The sequence below is a fragment of the Lepidochelys kempii genome, chromosome 8 (assembly GCF_965140285.1).
Source record: "Lepidochelys kempii isolate rLepKem1 chromosome 8, rLepKem1.hap1, whole genome shotgun sequence".
Classification (NCBI taxonomy): domain Eukaryota; kingdom Metazoa; phylum Chordata; order Testudines; family Cheloniidae; genus Lepidochelys; species Lepidochelys kempii.
Genome location: NC_136387.1, coordinates 47,048,128 through 47,064,010, shown reverse-complemented (window position 1 = coordinate 47,064,010; position 15,883 = coordinate 47,048,128). Strand labels below are relative to the sequence as shown.

Sequence of the window (15,883 nt, the reverse complement as noted above, 5' to 3'; positions counted from 1 at the left end):
AAAGCTTTCTAGGGCTAAAACCCACTTCATCAGATGCATGGAGTGAAAAATACAGTAAGCAGTATATATATTACAGCACATGAAAAGATGGGAGTTGCCTTACCAAGTGGGGGGGAGGGGTGGTTGCCAGTGCTAATGAGGCCAATTCAATCAAGATGGAAGTGGCCTATTCTCAACAGTTGACAAGAAGAGGTAAATATCAACAGAGAGAAAATGGCTTTTTGTAGTGCTAACAAGGCCAATTCAATCAAGGTGGATGTTGCCCATTCCTAACAGTTGACAAGAAGGTATGAATATCAACAGAGAAAAAATTACTTTTTGTAGTGACCCAGCCACTCCAAATCATTATTCAGGCCTAATTTGATGGTGTCCAGTTTGCAAATTAATTCCAGTTCTGCAGTTTCTCGTTGAAGTCTGTTTTTGAAGTTTTTTTGTTGAGGAATTGCCACTTTTAAGTCTGTTATTGAGTTTCCAGGGAGATTAAAGTGCTCTCCTACTGGTTTTTGAATGTTACAATTCTTGATGTCTGATTTGTGTCCACTTATTCTTTTGTGTAGAGACTGTCCAGTTTGGCCAATGTACATGGCAGAAGGGCATTGCTGGCAGATGATGGCATATACCACAGTGGTAGATGTGCAGGTGAACGAGCCCCTGAGGGTGTGGCTGATGTGGTTAGGTCCTAGGATGGTGTCCCTTGAATAGATATGCGGACAGAGTTGGCAACAGGGTTTTTTGCAGGGATTGGTTCCTGGGTTAGTGTTTTTGTTATGTGGTGTGTAGTTGCTGGTGAGTATTTGCTTCAGGTTGGGGGGCTGTCTGTAAGTGAGGACTGGCCCAAGGTCTGTGAGAGTGAGCGATTGTCCTTCAGGATAGGTTGTAGATCCTTGATGATGTGCTGGAGAGGTAATTTTCCCTCTGTTGATATTCATCCCTTCTTGTCAACTGTTGAGAATAGGCTACTTGATTGATTTGGCCTCGTTAGCACTGACCCCCCCCCACTTGGTAAGGCGACTCCCATCTTTTCATGTGCTGTAATATATATACTACTTACTGTATTTTTCACTCCATGCATCTGATGAAGTGGATTTTAGCCCACAAAAGGCTTATGCCCAAATAAATTTGTTAGTCTCTAAGGTGCCAAAAGGACTCCTAGTTGTTTTAACAAGAACAATCTCTCCCATAGGCCAGAACGGACCATTATGACCATCTAGTCTGACCTGCATAACACAAGCCATAGAATCTCACCAGTAATTTCAGCATCATGTCCATAACTTCTAGTCGGGTTAGAATATCTCTTTAAGAAAGGCCAACAATCTTGATTTAAAGACTTCAAGTGATGAAGAATCTACCACATCCCTAGGTAAGTTGTTCCAATGCTTAATTACCCTCATTGTTCAAATTTGCACCTTATTTTCTTATTGAAATTTGTCTAGCTTCAATTTCCAGCCATGGGATCTCATTACACCTTTGTCAGCTAGATTAAAGAGCCCTTTGCTATCAGAAGTCTCTTCCCTACAGAGGTGCTTGTAGACCATGATCAAGCTTTTGTGATTTTTGTTCTGTTCAGTCCAATGCAATTCAGAGGAACAAGAAATTCATGGTTGTAGTTTGAGTTGTACCCAGAAGACAACAGAATTTGCATGAGCCTTTAACAGAAGTAGCTTACCTGTTTGCACACAATGTACATGCTGCATTCAGCCTTCTGCCCAGGCTTTCTAATCAAACTCTAGCTCATACCCTGTAGATCACTGGACTGGAGTACAAAGTTTGCACTGATAATTCATATCCTCTGTTTACTTTCCCACTGCTCTCTGAATTACAATGTCATGGGCAAAAGGGGTTCCCTGCAGGGGCTGCTCTAGCTATAGGCAAAGCAGGCAGCTGCCTGGGGCAGCTGGTGCAAATCTGAGTGATGCTGCAAGCCAGGTCACGACGCTACTCACTCAAATTTGAGTGAATGGCACTGAAACCTGGTGCTTGCTCCCCATACCCCACTTCTACAAACCATCAGAAGGCTCATCATGCACCCTAAGAAAGTCCAAGACCACCCCCAGTTGAGAACCTCTATTCTAGCAGGTAGAAGATAGCACATTGAAGTTTTGCCTTGGCGGCAGATTGTCGAGTGGCCTCCAATCCCTAGTCTAAATTCCCCTCTGCTCTATGTGAAAACTAGTTTTGCCCGTGTCATTTAGGAGCTTGAGGAATAGGTGTCTCCCCATCTAACTATATATACAAGCTTCCTCTGACTGCCTTTAGTGAGCCAATTTCCTTCCCCAGCTAGCTTGTCAGGGCTGTGCGTATTCAGTCTCCCACTGAATAGGCACTGCAGAGTGGCAGGGAGACTAACAATATCTGCTAGACTAGTCTAAACAGTGTGGGGGACTAGGTGAAAACTACATGCACAAGGCAGGTGGTCTGTGTGAAAGTTTTCCCCCCTAAATACTATGCATTTTCTGTAGTGACATAATATGTGTATCATAAGGAGATATTTTCAATTCCGTTAAAGTGAGCTGTAGCTCACGAAAGCTTATGCTCAAATAAATTGGTTAGTCTCTAAGGTGCCACAAGTACTCCTTTTCTTTTTGCGAATACAGACTAACACGGCTGCTACTCTGAAACTTGTAATTGCTCTCTGTGTTTCATAGTAAAATGACTCGGGGGAGAGATTTCATTAGAGTATTTTGGACAGAAGAATGGATATTAAAAGGAATTACTACAGTACAGTGGGAGGTCTGGGCTTTTCACACCTCAAACATTATCCCTGTCCCATACAGCATGGGGGCTTTAGGATGTGGTTTTCTCAGTCATTATGAACCTAAAATATAGTATAAATCAAGGTACACACTAACGCACCCATACCCCTGGCCTTGTCTAGATTAGGATTTAAAGGATGTTAGCACACAACTAAGATGTTCTAAACTGTGTTAACACCTGAGCTCCCCTCTAGGCATTTAACGCAACCAGTTTAACACGTCAGAGTATACATTGCCTTGTCTGCACTAGCCTTTTTGAATGTGTTTGTTGGCAATATGCCTTATATCCTATTCTAGACAAGAGCTTTCAGTTTGTGCCCAGAACTCAGATGCCACCACTGCTGGGAAACAGACCAAGGGCTGAGATCCAAGAAGGTATTTACGTGCCTAACTCCCATTGTACTGGCCTGTAAATGAGCACACCAAGCATCACACTTTGCTGCAACATCTGCAGCAAATCCACAGTCAATAGAAATGGTCAGAGACATTTGGACAAAATAAAGAGTCATAAAGAACCTTTACCCAAAACTCAGACTGCTTCCTCATTTGAGCTTCAGGATTAGTTCAGGTAAGTGAAGAGAGAAAGGACTTCTTCCCCTGCACCACCCTCTCCTCTCAGATTGGCAGATTCAGATGGCAATGAGCTGGATCATCAGTGCTAGTGCCTAAGCTAGGCACTGCAGGGGCTGACATGTTGGCAACAAGATGATTGTGACCATTTAGATCAAGCAGGGTGATGGGAAGGGAAAGGATAGCAAGGGCAAAGTACAGCAGGTGTTCACACCCCTCATATGTCTCGTGTGTTGGCTACATAACAAAGTGGGACATCAAATAAGGTCCACAAATGTGGACTCCCTCTGATGAAGAATGCAAAGGTGGGCAGCTCAGAAGCCTTAAACCAAGACTGGATAAACAGTGGTGCCTAAAAGTTAAGCACAAAAACTAAAATCCAGGGGAGTTGTGGGAGCTCAGCACCTAAGACAACCAGGACATTTATTCAGGTGCCTAAACATGGATTTAAGTGCCTAACTTTAAGCATTTACATTTGAAAATGTTGGCCTCGGTGCATATTTGATGGAATGATGGAAACACCTTTCAGCAACAGGCATGGGCTGATTTCCACTTGCACTATGTACCATGGCTACAGTTTGTGGTATTGTATAACCATGTGGCTATTATGGGGAATTGAGTTTCTTTCTTGATTGCTGGCTGCTCTGTGGTGTTTTGGACATATTTAGATTGCTGGCTCTTACTGCTTGCCTGCACTACTCTGAGGATGAGATACAGGTATTTGCACAGCCTTTCACCCTTATTTATCATGTTTATTACAGTAATATCTAGGGGGCAACCATGAAGAGGACCCCATTGTTCTATGGAACTGCACACACACAGAGAATAAGACAATCCCTGCCCCAAAGAGCTTACAATCTAATAGACAAGACAAAGGGTGGAGGAAAAGGTGAGAACATACAATCAAAGTGAACAATGAGATGGCAGCAAACATCATGTTAGTTTTGAAATTAGGTGTTTATTATTTAAATCCTTTCCCCGGGGTTATATTATGAGGGGATTAGTTAGATGGAAAGAAAGGAAAAGACTGGGCTGGAGAGTGTAAGGGTGAGAATGTACAGCGTGAAAATGGCAGAAAGCAGTCTGATGACAGCACTGGTCCTTGCTTGAACCATGGTCCCTTTGTGCAGCTGCTGTGCCAGCTTCAGGCTCTGGCTGGCTCCTCCCTGCCATTTCTTTCCCAATCATAGAATCATAGAATATTAGGGTTGGAAGAGACCTCAGGAGGTCATCTACTCCAATCCCCTGCTCAAAGCAGGACCAACACCCACTAAATCATCCTAGCCAAGGCTTTGTCAAGCTGGGCCTTAAAAACCTCAAAGGATGGAGAATCCACCACCTCCCTAGGTAACGCATTCCAGAGCTTCGCCACCCTCCTAGTGAAATAGTGTTTCCTAATATCCAACCTAGACCTCCCCCACTGCAACTTGAGGCCATTGCTCCTTGTTCTGTCATCTGCCACCACAGAGAACAGCCGAGCTCCATCCTCTTTGCAACGCCACTTCAGGTAGCTGAAGGCTGCTATCAAACCTCCCCTCACTCTTCTCTTCTGTAGATTAAATAACCCCAGTTCCCTCAGCCCCTACTCGTAAGTCATGTGCCCCAGCCCCCTGATCATTTTTGTTGCCCTCCGCTGTACTCTCTCCAATTTTTCCACATCCTTTCTGTAGTGGGGGGACAAAACTGGACACAGTAATCCAGGTGTGGCCTCACCTGTGCCGAATAGAGGAGAATAATCACTTCCCTCGATCTGCTGGCAATGCTCCTACTAATACAGCCCAATATGCCGTTGGCCTTCTTGGCAACAAGGGCACACTGCTGACTCATATCCAGCTTCTCGTCTACTGTAATCTCCAGGTCCTTTTCTGCAGAACTGCTGCTTAGCCAGTCGGTCCCCGGCCAGTAGCGGTGCATAGAATTCTTCCTTCCTAAGTGCAGGACTCTGCACTTGTCCTTGTTGAACTTTATCAGATTTCTTTTGGCCCAATCCCATATGGCTGAGGGGAGGGAGACAGTGAGTAGCCCTTCCCCCCAAACTCTAGGTCCAGAGGTGACCTAGAGTTTGGGGGGGACCATCACAATAAGCACACAACTGGTTTATTTCTTTACACGGCTGGGGTTGTGGCTTTAGTACAGAGGTATCAAACATACAAGACACAGGTTGCACAGCCTCTTTGTGGTCCAAATGGCATATTCAGGATCAGCAGAATCTCAGCTTTTATTATTAAAAAGAACGTTTCTTGCTTTCAGGGTTCTGAAGAAAATCTTCCAACTGCAAACCCATGTTACTTGTGCAGTGTTGTCTGAGTCTGCAGAGAGCCTGAAACACTGTCTCAGAGGTGTGACCTTCTCTGCCTACTATTAATCTCACTGTAGTGTTAACTCTGTAAACTAATGAGACTTTAGATACCAGTACATTAACTATATCTTTGCTTAATTTAGCAATGGAATGGGGGTAGGAATTGACCCCAAATTGGAAGATATTACAGGGAAAGAAACACTGGGAAGAAAGGAGGAACAACCTAAAGCCAGGGAAGAGGGAGAGAAAGGAGGATGAGAAAGCAAGAACAACAAATTGCAGAAATAGCAAGGCTCCTAGTGGGGAGCAGAATCTTCCTCCAGTTGAGGCAGAATATCCCTCTAAGCCAAGGGACTGAACACAATAAAATAACTAAAAACTTAGTTTATAGGCTAGACTCCCAAATCTCCCATTGACCTCCATGGGCGATATGCTGTGGGTTGAAGACATATGCAGTCATGCATTTTTATATGCCCTACAGACCATAATTAAAAAGGGATTTTTGTATCTCTCCCCAGAATGACTTTTACACCCCTGCCTTGGTGAACATAGCAGCATAGTTGTTTTTCATCCTGGCTAGCAAGCTCAGTCCTCAGGTGAGTTTTTACCAAGCTCTGCTTGTGGATAATTATTCCCTTCCCTTTAGTTGCTCTTAGCCAAGCTGTGAACATTTAGTTCTTTCATTCTTTTCTCATAAAATTTCCAATATTTGATATTACAGTGCAGCCAGAGATTTTCCATTGCTATTTACTTTGGGACTGATCAGATGTAGTACAATTATAGGCATGCACCATACACCAGGCTTAGCTATAGTCCTTGTTAACATGACGCTCCCAATTAAATGCAGTTTTAGTTTCCCTAGTACTGTGCTGAGCCTTTAAGACCCCACTCTTAACTATTTTCAAAGCAAATTCAAAAAGAAGGACAACTGCTTTGAAAAATTTAATGCTAGTTCTCTGAACATCTTTTAAAATAACAGATGTGAATGCAGAGATCTCCAAATGAAAAGCCGGGGCGTGTGCAGTTCCAGGAGTTTCCCTTGCAGCTGTAGCTGTCTCTACATCTGAGATACGGCGGGCAGATGTGGCATAGCCTCCGTGCACACAAACATGGGCCCAGATCAGTAGGAGGGATCTACAAAGGGGCAGTATTGTGAACAAAAAGGCATCAGGAGTTTAATAGATTTGTTAAAGGTCGCTTTAGAAACGTACAACAGATTTGGAGGATTAAAAAGGGATTTTAGTTGTAGCAGCAGCAATGCTAGTAACTGTCCCATCTCCAAGAACAGAATTTGAGGCAGCATCTGGGAGGAAGTCTGGTTTGGTATTGTGGCTGTTTTTAAAGTCCCTTCCATTCTCTCTCACCCACAGATGCATAGAATGCTATGTGTAGCTTGACTAACTGTAACTGACCACATGAAGTTTTAAAAGATCACGCCGGGTTTTTCAGGCAAGGTCATATTTTAGGGGAGATTTTCAGAGGTACACATGGAAGTTAGATGCCCAACTCCCTAACTATTCTTTGTGCCTTTGAAATCTTTCCCTTGGCATATACACTGGTCTTAAACGAGTTTAATAATATAGACCTTGGATCCCAGTAAATCAAAAGGGATGGGATTGAAAAAAAATTCTGTAAATCAAACAGCTACTTTTAAAAAAGTGATTTTGAAGTAATTCTTGTTTTGGAAAATAAGCTCCTCAGTCTGATATGCTGTTGTGAGAGAAAAGGCAGCTAGCAGCAGGCTCTCCCATGCCCACTGGGGACAGGGAATCTATTGTAGAATTCATGCTAGCCCAAACAATGCTGCACCCACCCTAGAATAGGGCCCATATTTTTAAAAGGTATTTAGGTGTTGCTGTGCATGCAATGCCTAATGATTTAGAAGCTTGAGTCTCGTTTTCAAAAGGGATTTAGGCACTTACAAGCCTAAATCCTATTCAATCACTTTTAAAAATGAGACTTGAGCTTCTAAATCGGTTAGGTGTTGTAACACTGAGTGCAGCAACATTTAAATAGCTTTAAAAATCTGGGCCTCGGAAAACAATTGTAGCACTGCAAGTATGTTAGTTTCAAGTGGAGACCTCTTGGCCCTGTAACTGCGAGTCAACAGTTTACAGTCTGTGCACAGACACAATTTAAGCTGGCTTGAGAGCTTATGGGGTGGGGCAAAAGTGGGTTGGGCAAAAGTGGGTTGGGCAGCTTAAAAATCATGCTCTATCTTAGGTCCATAGTTAGCTACAGCAAATGTTGTTCTAACACTGCACGGCCTTATACACAAAGGCTAGATGAACTCTGTTAGAACATTGAAGCATTCTTTTAAAGCATGGTTTCTAATTGTGGTAATTTAGATGGTGGAGACGGCTCTTGCTGTAACTGTCTGAAAATTGGCAAAGAGTCATGCGGCACCTTATAGACTAACAGACGTATTGGAGCATAAGCTTTCGTGGGTGAATACCCACTTCGTCGGATGCATGTTTCAAGTTCAAGATGAGTGAATCTGCATCTACCCTCCAATGTTACAGCTGTACAGCACCATACCCTCTGGGATGTGTGCTGTTGGGATGTTTGAATCCAGTGCTGTATTTCTGTAACAGTGTTCCAGGGTATAACCATTGGATACCAGGCGCTAGGCATTTCCAGTGGGTGGCTTACTCAAGTACTTGAACAGTACACGTACATCACTTAAAATGCTCCACAAGAGGCAATTACAAAAATCCCTCATGAACCAGAGAGAAACATGGAACTCAGTCATTCATCAGCACTGACTGCATGGTTTTTCTTTTTAATAGAAATTAAATTACTTGCTTAATATACATAATGTAATGTTTACTTTCCAGTCTAGTAGCTTTTCAATACTTGCTTTCAAGTCACATGGCAAACACTGTACAAAAATGATAATAAAGAGAAACCGATTGGTGAACACAGTCTGTGTTTGAAACACTAGAACCAGAAAGGGTTAGGTTTATCTAGAGCTAACACATAGCAAAGGATACATATCACGCAGACCCATTCCAGTATAACCATGCATTACCAGGGAGTGCTCTAAAGTCAGCTACATACAACTGGTTTCTAATGGAGCAGGAAGACAGAACCCTAAAGTACGTAGAGGGATGCTCTATCGGGTACCATAGCCGTAGTAGAAAGATTCATCAGAACGGTATCCATATGCAGTCGCAGGGCGGCCAGGAATACAAGCTGGCTGACCAAATGCATCCACTCCAATGCTGGGGAAGGGAAAAAAAAGAAGAGAGAAACTGATGTTGATGCTTGTGTTTCACATACAGGAAGTGCGCTCAAGGGCTGGGGCTCTCAAACTTTTTCCATAGGGCAGACCACATTCAAAGGTACTATCTTGAGCACCAACTCCCTTTGGACTCAAGATTCTGCAGACCCTCTCTCCCAGTCATGATCAGGTAATATCTCTGTAGAGATTAAGACAGCTCCTGAAAAGGAAAAGTAACACTAGGAAAGTATTTGATGGATTCTTTTAATAAAATGTTACTAGTTGGGAACAGAAGAGCCTGTATCACGTGACTAGCCAACGTTCTGTGGACTACACTTTTGGAACTTCTGGTTTAGTGGGCAATGCAAGGGATTGGGTGATGGGATTCCTAGATCCTGCTATACTATTAATTCAGTAGCAAGTCACTTCACTATGACTCAATTTCCTTGACTATAAAATGAGGATAATACTTCCCTGTCTGAGAGGATTTTAATATATTGCTATAATCCAACATTGTTGAAAACTGATATTGATGCAAAGCCCTCTGCTAACTGTATACAACAAACCAAATAGTCAAATTATCTTCTGACCAATGGATAGAAACCCCAAAGTTATTGAGGAAATGGCAACTGCAAATATGGCACTGATTATGTACTAGGTCAGAAATTCACACCATGGTTTCTGAAGTGATAAGACTGACATCCAAAGGGCAGACAGACTTTATCATGTACTAAAGCCCTCTATGTTCTAGCCAGACTGAAGGTTAATTTGGTCTTCATATACAGTATCATTTTTCACCCTCTAGCTGTCCCAAATCAGTGAGTTAGATATAAAAGTGACAGATATTCTACATTCAGCAATAGCTCTGAGGTAGGAGACAGAGGCAGAGAAAAAAAGTGAATGTTGGCCAAGACACTGGATTATTGTATACTCTTTGGTATTATGCCATCTTTTACACTTGCACCTGAATAGACAGAGATGGACAAAAAGGACCTCAGTGTAGTGTCTGACTAGAACTACGGGGGAAGGAGCTGAACTTCTCACACAAAGACATTAAAGGGCTAGTGGCCACCAGTGCTTAAAGTGGGGAAGAGGTGCACTTTATTACTGCTGCCATTATCCTGCACATACTGAACACAGTTGTTGTAGACCACAATAGCATTAACATGTAAAAGAAAGGGATACCCAGGATACACAGATTGGTAATATCTCAAGCCCTGATTCAGCAAAGCACTTAAACACCTTTAACTTCAAGCCCATGCTTGAGCTAAACTGGCGTCATGATCAACAGAGCACTGAGAAGACCATGTTCCAGCACTTTATCTTCACACAAACACTGCTTCCAGCAACATGAAACTGGGCAGGACCTAGGGATGAACATGAGGAGTTTGGTGCTTGACCAGTCAGGAAACCAGTGTACCTAAAGGATGCTACAATGATAATCCAGAGAGTGGAGGACTTAAGAGTGCCAGACCCGCTTCCCCAGGGACAGAGAATGGCCAATAAGCCAAACTGCAAAGGAGATGATTCCCCTTGAGATAAGCCACCCGAGAGGTTACAGCCAGATATACACCTAAAGGCTGTGTTAGTATGTCTATACTGGTATACTATGCTGGCAAAGCCCTCCTAGCGTGGATGCAGTTTATCCCAGCTTCCCTAAGCAAAATAAATCATACTGGATGAGCTATTGCCAGCAGGAGAGTGAGTTTGTGTGTGTGTGTGTGTGTGTGTCCCTGGGAAAAAAGAAAGGGGGGGGGTGAGAAAGCCTGGATTTGTGCTGGACATGGCCCACCTTGATTACCATGCACATTGTAGGGAGAGTGGTCACTTTGGATGAGCTATTACCAGCAGGAGAGTGAGTTTGTGTGTGTATGGGGGTGGAGGGGGGTGAGAAAACCTGGATTTGTGCTGGAAATGGCCCACCTTGATTATCATGCACATTGTAGGGAGAGTGGTCACTTTGGATGAGCTATTACCAGCAGGATAGTGAGTTTGTGTGTGTGTTTTTTGGAGGGGGTGAGGGGGTGAGAGAACCTGGATTTGTGCAGGAAATGGCCCACCTTGATTATCATGCACATTGTGTAAAGAGTTGTCACTTTGGATGGGCTATTACCAGCAGGAGAGTGAGTTTGTGTGTGGGGGGGTGGAGGGTGAGAAAACCTGGATTTGTGCTGGAAATGGCCCAACTTGATGATCACTTTAGATAAGCTATTACCAGCAGGACAGTGGGGTGGGAGGAGGTATTGTTTCATGATCTCTGTGTGTATATAAAGTCTGCTGCAGTTTCCACGGTATGCATCCGATGAAGTGAGCTGTAGCTCACGCTCAAATAAATTGGTTAGTCTCTAAGGTGCCACAAATACTCCTTTTCTTTTTACTGGTAAGAGTGCAATTTTGCCAGAATAACCACGTCTACACTAGGACCTTCTGCCAGCACAGCTGTGTCAGTCTTGGATCACACCTCTTCATGCTTCTGACAGACAACTACCAGCATGAGTTTATATTGTAGACCTGGCCTACTAGCGTTCTGCTCCAAATCAGGATGCAGTGGTTCTGAGAGCTGTCTTTTTCTCCCTGAACCAGGAGTGTTATTGTCACACTTCACTAATTCACCACGGCCCTGGGGAAGGCCTGGAGTGCCATGCTGAACAAATTCCTCAGGAAGGTGAGGAGTCAAATAACACTGGTACATGCTCTAGTGTCCTGTCTGCTTAGGGTGGGGACAAGCTAAAGAGCATGGTCTGCGGCCTACACTGGCTTCCCCTTCCTTACTGGAACCACTCCAAATTTCTGGGACTCTTTTACAAAGCCCTATGGGAAAGGGCATGTGATCTTCAAGACTGCCTCACTTTCCAGGTCTCTCTGCAGCAGCTGCAGTCATCCAGCAGACTAGCAGGGAGCACTAGGTATGGCCTTCTCAACAGCAGGCTTGAGCCAAATGAGACCACGGAGGGTCCTATCCTCACCATCTCCAGACACACCTCTTCTCCAGTCCCCGAAGAATCAAAGACAATCAAACACTGCATTCAGAAATAAACCAACCATGATTACAGCCAAGGTAGGCCAAAGAATGGAAGCTTTCAATTATGATAATCTCAAAATTTACTAACATACTGTAGGTAAGGGAAAATGTGTCTGAAAATGCCTGATTCTCTATCTGTTATGGTAATGTAAATCCATGGATGTCAGTGGCATTACACAAGTGTAAAACTGGGGTGATAGGGTAGAATCAAGTCCATACTTTTTGTTAACCACTGTCCCTTTAAGCCAGAACTTCAGTTCAGGAATACTTTTTCTTCTTTCCTTCCACAAATTCTCAAACCGTTGACTTATCCACTTCAGGCTCTACAGTCAAATAATTTGTAATTTTAAAAAGTAACTTGTTATAGTTTGCAGTGTTGGTCCCAGGATATTAGAGAGACAAGGTGGGTGAAGGCTCAAAAGGTTGTCTCTTTCACCAGCAGAAGTTGTTCCAATAAAAGATATTCCCTCACCCACCTGGTCTCTCTAATTTGTTATAGGAAACTCAGTTCTTCATTTTATTTATTTTTTACATTGGTGTTTTGTCTGTGATTGATGTTACATCAGTTTTGGATAATTTACTATTTATTATTGTGGTAACAACTAGAGACCCATCACATCTGTGATCGTTTTAGAGTAACAGCTGCACAAGTACTCCTTATCTGTGATCGTGACTCTCATTCCTGAAAATTTTAGGCTGGGAAGACACTATATATATGGCAGGGGGACCACACTATTGCCAGCTGAAGGCTGCTTCGGCGATTAGTCAGAAACCCAAAGACCACACCTGTTTTGCATAAAACAGAATCAGGTGCAGCCCCTTTCAACTTTAATGTGGTGGAATGCGGGGAAGGAGATGCAGGTCCCAAATGGCTACTTAGTTCAAGACAAAACTCAGCATCCTCACTCATACTCAGATTTCCTAAGGGCAGATTCTCCTAATTAAATATGAAAGTGGCTGCACCTAGCACTGCAGAAGTGTGTGGGTTTCTTCTGGCCTTTGTCCTCCTTAATACAGTGTATGATACCAAAAAAAGGAGTGGAATATTGTGCTGGCCACAAGTACTATTCACCACTAGATGGCACTCTCTCATTACAGAATATTGCCAAGTACTTCCAACTATTTCCAGTTTAGTAATCCTTATTTAAACAACTTCTAAATGTATCTAAATGGATAAAAAGTTAGGCACAAAAACATGGCTTCAATTACATTCTCAGCAAATCAATTTTTTCCCCTTTTTGTAAATGTGTAAGTAATTAGGTACAGGTCCCTACAGGTTAAACTTTGAGCAGCATCAGTTATTTCCAAATGGTTCTGACATATGGTAGTATCCTGAAGAAAAATGTAAGAGATGGATCAGCTGATAACTACTTCAGAGATTGCATTAAAAAAAAGAGAACAGAAAATTATATTAAACTCACCCCCCCTCCAGAAAATGGTGCACTAGCTAAACATTTTCCTTAGGTAAATGAATCCTTTTCTATGCCTCAGAAAATACTGGTTTTGCTTTCAAGTGAGTTTAGTGCTCTTTAAAAGTCTCAGCCTACCCTCTTGGATGATTGGGATTGGTGGGCAGAGTCTACCTGAATGAAAGCCTCTCCATCCCTCCATCCCCTCAGCTGAGGGAGGGGCCACAGAACCCAGAAAATAACTGAGTACCAGGGACAAAAAGTGAACTATCAGGGGCCAGCACTGCAGACTGAAGTTCTGGTGATACCCAGAACAGCTATACTAAGAGCAATGACAGCGTAAGCATGCCCCATGCCTGCGTTCTGCTGCAATCTTGACCTGGAAAGGCCACCTTGATAATGGAGAAAGGAGTTTAGTATCCATGTCTCACTGAGTTGTTCCACACCTCTGCCAAGGATGGAGCCAGTTGTGATGTTGGGGTTTAAGATGTCCACTAGTGACTGGACTGAGAACTTGCTTCATGGATTCTTATTTCTACCTTAGACCCTAGACTATCCCATGCTTTACTGCACATTGGGCTACCCACATTTGCCACCCGTGCCTGTCACCTGCCCTTCTCTTCAAATCTTCCCATTTCATGTTGAGGTGCTTAGAGTTAGATGTCATTCAGAATTGTTTGTTTCCATGTTATTCGCAGTCTTCCTCGCTTTCTTCTTTTGTTTTCTGCTGTCTTCTTTTGTAGATTTGTGAGCAGGTGCCGTATCCAGTAATTTTTCTAACTTCTTCATTCTTCTTCCTATCTCTATTTGTTATTCCCAATATTCTTCTCAGACATTAGTGATGAAATGCATCCAGCTTTTGTGTATCTTTCTTAGTAAGTTGCCATGTCTCACTGAGATATGTTGTGATGGCAATAACAATTGCTTTTATTTCTACACTAGCAATCAAATCCAAACTTAACTAAAGAACTGGTATTAGTATTATTGATAGCACCTAAAGGAGTGCTGGGCACTATACAGAGCCCTATTCTGAAAAGGCAGTGACATATTTTAATGAAATCAAGCAAGTAATCCCAATCCTCCACCTCCTCAATCCCCCTTTAAAAAAAATCCATCATTTTCACTTCCCACTACACAGTTCAAATTGATACCTAATGGGAGCTCATTCATACCACATACATTTATCTAATAGAAACCGATCGCACAACATTGTAGTGAGTCTGGAACAAGTGAGTTTCTGAAATTGCCCTAATCTATAAACTCTTAAGGCATCTTTGTCTTAAATTTTTTTTTATTTGATGGGAGCAGTTGGTGACTGTGCTCACCACACAGCAAAAGCACCACTATTTTCTCACGGATGGTTTACCAACATGTCTGGGACTCATGGAGTTAAACAGGGAACACAACTAATTATTATGTAATGCTAACCTCAGCTGCTGGTTCATTTTGAGACCCTTTAAAATATGAACTGTGTATTTTACCCCTATGCACTCTCTTAATGATTTGTTTTTTTTAGACTGAAATCACTTCCAGCCATCAGTTATACTCGCGGTCTCTACACATGCACTTCTCCAAGCACAAATATTTCTTTTTCCTATTGGTCTGCCAGCCCCTGTCAGAGCAAATTTCACTTTAAACTAAATGCAATGATACTTAAAACCTCTTGGATTACTCAGGCTGCTGGCATGATCTATGACCTTCCCAAAATGACAGCTGAACTTTCTAATTTGCTTGTACGGCTGGGGAACCGAAGAACACATGCCAAGGGGGAAAATGCTCCTAATGTGCATGAGTGAAGAGAGATTTCTTAACAGCTTTATTTATTGATATTTACCTTGATTCATAATGTACAAAAATAATGTGCCTGTCCTGGGCCCATGGTGCCTAGGAGACATTTTAAAATACAAAAATACAATCAAACAATACTAGCAATGTCACCCTTATCCAAGCCAGGAAATGCCAAGCAGTATCCCCCTTCCCCACATATACCGGCTCTCCTTGTACCCGTCCCTCGCTCAAAGCCTGAGAGAACAGACAGGCTTTGTAGTAGGCCTGGAAGATTGGGCTGTTTCAGACCAGGGGATGAGGGTATTCCAGTTCAGGGTCTCGCACTGGCTGTAACTCTATGGTGCAGGCAGAGAACAGGGCTCTCTAGGTTCTTCCACATTAGGAAAATTAGCATCCGTATTACAAAAATGGCCAGCGATGGTGTACATGACAGTGGTAAAGACACCTCAGCCCTGCCTATACCGGTGCTCAGACCATTCTGAGCACTGGTGCTGACAGTTACTGCAATATGGGTACTAATTCCTGAAGTGTAGGCAAGCCCTCAGAGTGGCAGCTCCCAGGTCATTTGGGACTTTATGAGTCAAAAGAAACATTTTGAAATCTATCTGGAAATCCAAAGTAGCCAGCACAGAACCCAGGGCACCCATGTTGTGTGCTCCCAGCAGAAAATACTGCTGAGGACACAGGCAGCCTCACTATACACCAGCTTCAGTCTCAGACTGCATTTAAAGATACCATATAGCAGCATGCAGAGTGCACTGCAATAATCAAATGGATGACACACACATGAATGAGGAAAGCCAGGTCCACATCTGAAAG

General features: G+C 43.0%; 1 protein-coding gene across 4 annotated transcripts in view; it reads right to left on the bottom strand.

Moving 5' to 3' along the window:
- The window catches only part of KIFAP3 (kinesin associated protein 3), a 138,021-nt gene that overhangs the window by 675 nt on the left and 121,463 nt on the right, over positions 1-15,883 (bottom strand). For 2 of the 4 annotated variants that reach the window (XM_073356364.1, XM_073356367.1), the window contains one exon: positions 8,378-8,846. The exons of 1 other annotated variant lie outside the window; for it this stretch is intronic. In XM_073356364.1, the coding sequence (XP_073212465.1) occupies positions 8,738-8,846 (109 nt within the window). In that variant the 3' untranslated portion in view covers positions 8,378-8,737. One more of the 4 variants, XM_073356366.2, reaches the window with a different exon arrangement.